Here is a 5539-nt window from a genome sequence, read left to right as displayed (position 1 = left end):
GAGATGCTGCTATCAGATTACAAACTCCCTTTAGAGTGCATGATACAGCAAGGGCTTTAATTCATTACTTGGTTAAAAGGAACAAATTAGGAATATAATTCCTTGATCTAGGCTTTGGTTATATGAGAAAGTTTCTTCAAACTAGTTTTTAGTAATATTATTAAAAGCCTTTATTCTTCATTATCCTTTTTTTATTTTCTTTCAGTAATGTTAGGTAGTTATAAGGAGCATAGTTATTTAAAGGATGTCTTCATAATGTCTACATTAATTGTGATAAAGTTATGAAAATACTCTAAATACTACGATTTTTGTGTTTTATTTTGTAGGGCGCCAATGCCTCGGCATTAGAGAAAGAGATTGGTCCAGAACAGTTTCCAGTCAATGAGCACTATTTTGGATTAGTAAATGTAAGTATTCATTGATGCTTAGCCTTCAGAATTATGGTTGGAAGTAGTTTTAAAAAATGATGAATGCATTTCATAATTTATTAAAGAAAACATGTTCATTTATATCAGTAGACTTAATGCCAAGAAACTTGATTTGGAATTTTGAATTTATCTTTAATGGAAGGGAACAAAATTGTCTGATGACTTAAGTGCCTTAGAAATAGAATAGCTTCTACTTATAAGCCTGATGTTTCCTATTTTACGTCAAAATGTTCTCATAACCAAAATTTCATATGACTTAGACCAAATGATCTCTTGATTCTTTCAGACTTATTTAAAGTCTACATGTAAGTGGTCCAAATAGTTTAGTCAGTTCCTTCATGTGTTGATATAGGGTCTTTGTCATTTTACCTCTGACATTGTTCTACTAGTATAAATGTAAAAGTACAAAGTATAGGGGAAAAATACACCCTCAATCCTTGTGGAGGTAATTCTAGTAATTATACATTATTGAAACTTTGGAAGAACCTGCTTTAGAATTTTTAACTCTTCTGCAACATCAGAAAACACCACAAATCTGTGTTATATAATTGTTGTGGTAATTTATATACTATTATACTATACTGTTAGGTGGATCCATGGTGAGTATTTAAAAATATACTATATATGATGATACAGGTAATTAAGTTAAATTGAACAAAATTGGTGTGTCGCTAAATACTAATCTGTAATTATGATGTATGAGATAGATTTCTTGTGTGATTTGGGAAAAGCAGGAGAAACATGTATGCCCTCCCCTGCTCTGGGAATCACGTTTGCAAATGTAAAGCTTATAACAAAGAATCGGCAATCTCCACTCACTAGCCCCTCTGCAGCGAAGACTGCTTATTACTCCTCAGACTATTTTTTTCTGGAATTTATCCTTAAATTATAAATAAAGTGTTTATACTTCTATTTTTAAAATTCTGCTATTTTTTTAAAAAAAATCTATGACTTCCTGTTAGGATAGATAAGAAATTTAGTTCTTTACTTCTACCACCATCCCCTGCTGCCCCCTGCTTCACTTTCTGCCATTCTCCCAATATGGAATTAACCATTGCTTTATTTTTCCATTTCCTTAATTTCCATTTACTCTTCCAGCTAATCTTCATCAGAACTAAAAAAAACAAAAAGAATTTCTCAATATCAGTTTTCACTGAACATGTCCATCAGGCAAACTCTTCCTTCCCTGGAGCCCTCTGTCCTTTTGTGCAGCCATTGCCTGCCATTCCTTTTCCACCACTTGGACATTCCCTTCACGTTTCGCCTTTTCTAGATTCTATTTTTTTTTCCAGTTTTCTCCCTGGCTTTGTGGAGCACATTCTACAGTAGCTTCTTTAGGAAATGTACATGGGAGATAAACTTTGAGATCTTGTGTATGTAAAATTTTTAAAAATATATATTTTTATTGATTTCAGAGAGGAAGGGAGAGAGAAAGAGAGAGAGAAACATCAATGATGAGAGAGAATCATTAATCGGCTGCTTCCTGCATGCCCCACACTGGGGATCGAGCCTGCAACCCGGGCATGTGTCCTGACTGGGAATCGAACCTTGACCTCCTGGTTCATAGGTCGACATTCAACCACTGAGCCATGCTGGCTGGGCTAAAAACATTTTTGTTATTGTAACAGCTACATAGAGATTTTAGGTTATAACCTTCCTTAGGAATTTTTAAGGCCTTATTCTATTATTTTCTGACTTCTGTTGAGAGGGCTAATGCCATTCTGGTTCTTGATCTCTTCTGTATGTGGCTTTCTCCCATTTAAAAATTCGGTCGTGTGGCTTTTAGGATGCTCTATATCTACTGTTCACAATGTTCTGAGTTTTCATGTGTCTTGATCTCCTCCCTCTCATTATTTCATTGGGCATTTATGTACCTGTTCAGACTGATGTTTCATTTTCCTTAGTTCTGGAACATATCTGATACTATTATTTGAATAATTTCTTTTCAATTAATATAATTTCTCTGTTCTGTCTTTTTTTATAATACTGTTAGATGCATATTGAAACACTTAGACTGATTCTCTATATTTTTATCCCCCCCCCCATTTTTGGTCATCTGCCTTTTTAATTCTGCATTTTAGACAATTTCTTTGACTTTTTTTCAACTCATTACACTTTTTATTTCTTAGAATGTTACTTTTGTGTGTTTTTTTAATAATCTTGTTTCACGAAGGCAGTATTTTCTGTTATTTTTCTCAGGTTAGTATTTATAGTTTTTGTTGTTGCTGAAGTTTTCTGATACTTACTGGATTGTTTCTGAGACCTCTAAGTTCATTGCCCCACCCCATTTTAAACTTTGCTTTTTCTATTAGAAGCTTTCCTCAAATTTAATTCATATATAAAAGTAAAATTCTAAAAAAGCTGATTGGGGTATTATGGGTAGAACTTGTCTATTATGAGTTTCACTTAAAGCAGGCTTTTAAGAAAATAGCTTCCTGTCCATTTCCCTCTCCCCCCCAATTTTATTAGCTATAGGGTTTTCTTTGGGGCTATTTGTTTCCCCTTCCAGTCTCCATCTAGGAGTGGCTTAAGTTGGGCCTTCAGTCCTCTGTTTCCTGTTCATTGTCTCACTGGTGCCCTTCAAGATAATGGACCAGTGGTCTCCTGGTCAACTTCTGTGGAGCCTAAACCTGTAGTTGAAAGAAAGGTTAAGTGCCTGGGGGTTGAAATGGTCCTTTTAAAAACAAACAAACAAACAAGCAAAAGATCTTTATTTATTGTTGATTTTTAGAGAGAGTAAGGTGGGGGGGGAGAGAAATAAATTTATTGTTCCACTTATTTATGCATTCATTGATTGATTCTTGTATGTGCCCTGACTAGGGATTGAACCTTCAACCTTGGTGTATTGGGATGATGCTCTAACCAACTGAACTTGAAATGCTTCTTTTAAGGACTTATACCAGACTTGTGATTTTAGATGCAGCTTCCTCTCCCCGCAAAATCCCCAGGTTTACAGGTGTGAATCAGTTTGGGTTTTTTTGTTTGTCTGTTCCTTACAGGCACTTGGTCTTCTACTTTTTCTCCATCTGCCTTTTATCTTTTGTAAGTCCATTGATATCTCAAGTCTGTGGTTGTCTTCTTGGGCCTTTTGAGGTTTTCCCTAATCTATTCTTTTACTGTCATTTTATTAGACATGTGGAGTAGAATTAAGTGAGTATGTTTAATATACTTTGTTTAATGAGAAGTCTAGCCTCTACTTTTAGTATCTAATATGTTCATGCTTACATGTGGAGTTGCCTAGTGATCAAAAGCCTCATTTTAATTCTGGGGATGACAGTTTCTTCGGTGACTGTCACCTTTGTTTGGTTTCCAATGTTAATATGTGTATTGAATTGTAGTAAAGTTGTGCCCATTGATAGTCTCCCGAAAGACCCGTTTTTTAAAGTACAATAGTATTATATATTGAAAGTTGTTTTGCTTTAACCTTTGCTAGTATAAATACAGGCTGGGCCCAGCTGGTGTGGCTCAGTGGTTGAGCATTGTTGGTTCGATACCTGGTCAGGGGGCAGCCAATTGATGTTGACATTTCTCTCATTGATTTTTCTCTCTCCCTTTCTTTCTAAAATCAATTTTTAAAAAACCCCACATTTAAATATAGGCTGGGGCAAAAGTAAGTTTACAGTTGTTTGTATGGAAAAAAATACAATAATCTATATATATAAAAGGCTAATATGCAAATAGACCGGAACAACTGGAACAACCAAACAACTGGTTGCTATGATGTGCACTGACCATCAGGGGGCACATGCGGAACATGGCAGGCATCGGCAGCAGGTGGCAGAGTGTGGAACATGGTGGGCATCGGGTGCGGTGGGATGGTGGAACAAGTGAACACCAGACCAAAGCGGGGTGCTGGTCGCTGTCATCGGGGCGAGCCTCTGGTGGTTACTGAAAGTTCTTTGCTCCCACGTGCCGCAGTCCCACTCAGTGCTCGCACCTCTTGCTGGTGCCAGCCCCACTCGCACCCACTTCTGGCGCCGTAGCTGCCACTCGCACCTGTTGCCGGTGCCCAGCGCTAGCCCTGATAGCTTGGCGCCATCAGTGGGTGCAAGTGGCGGCTACTGGCCCCGATCACCCCTCAAGGCTTCTCCACCTTCCCCTGCTCCTGAGGGCTGATTGGGCCAGCAGCTGCCTCTTGCACCCGCTGCCGGCGATGACCCTGCTCGCACTTGCAGATGGTGCCGGAGCCGCCACTCGCACCCACTGCTGGCGCCCGGCGCCAGTCCCGATTGCTCGGCACCATCAGCGGTTGCGAGCAGAGGTTGCTGGCCCTGATTGCACCTGAGGGCTTCTCCACCCCCCCCCCCGCCCCCCGCTCCTGAGGGATGATTGAGGCAGCAGCTGCTGCTGGCACTGCTGACGGCGCCAGCCCCCATCACTTCACGCCGTCAGCAGGTGCGAGCAGGGCGGGCACCATCAACACGTGGGAGCGGTGACAGCGGGAGCGGGGCTGCTGGCAGACAGGAGACCGGGAGGAGGGCCATGTGGGGGCACAGAGGATGGGCCAAGACCCACCCCTGTGCCCACCACAGCCTCGCGGCCCACAGTTCCTTTCAAGGTGCACAAATTCATGCACTGGGCCCCTAGTCCTAGCTAATAAAGAAGGAATATGCTAATTGACCCTCACACCATCGCAAAGATGGTGGCGCCCACAGCCAATAAGGAGGGAATATGCTAATTGACTGACACGCCCTCAAAGATGGCAGTGCCCACAGCCAATAAGGAGGGAATATGCTAATTGACTGCCACACCCTCAAAGATGGCGGCCCCCACAGCCACAAGATGACGGCACCCAGTCCCCTCAGCCCCACTGGGGCGGCAGGCATGCAGGAAAGACGGGCCTGCCCCCAGGCAGCCCCGGCCCACTCTGTGTGCCTGCCTCGGAGTCCCCCAGTCCCCTCAGCCCCCCAGCCACTCAGGTTGGCCCGAGGTTCAGGTGACCAGGGCCGGCAGAGGCTTGTGCTGCCGGCAGTGGCAGCAGCAGAAGTGTGATGGGGCATCGCCTTCCCCTGATCGCCAGGTCACCTCCCGCCCCCTGAGGGCTCCCGGACTGTGAGAGGGGGACGGCCGGGCTGAGGGGTCCCCACTCCAAGTGCATGAATTTTCTATGC

General features: G+C 42.3%; 1 protein-coding gene across 1 annotated transcript in view; it reads left to right on the top strand.

The window, feature by feature from the left end:
- The first annotated feature begins 254 nt into the window (after positions 1 to 254).
- Positions 255 to 5539, top strand: part of USP12 (ubiquitin specific peptidase 12) — a 60886-nt gene continuing 55601 nt past the window's right edge. Inside the window, 1 exon segment of the mRNA XM_023762011.1 lies at positions 255 to 407. Within this exon segment, the coding sequence (XP_023617779.1) occupies positions 282 to 407 (126 nt within the window). The 5' untranslated portion in view covers positions 255 to 281.

This window comes from Myotis lucifugus, unplaced genomic scaffold (genome assembly GCF_000147115.1).
Source record: "Myotis lucifugus unplaced genomic scaffold, Myoluc2.0 scaffold_227, whole genome shotgun sequence".
In the NCBI taxonomy this organism is placed as follows: Eukaryota; Metazoa; Chordata; class Mammalia; order Chiroptera; family Vespertilionidae; genus Myotis; species Myotis lucifugus.
This window is presented reverse-complemented; position numbering and strand designations above follow the sequence as displayed.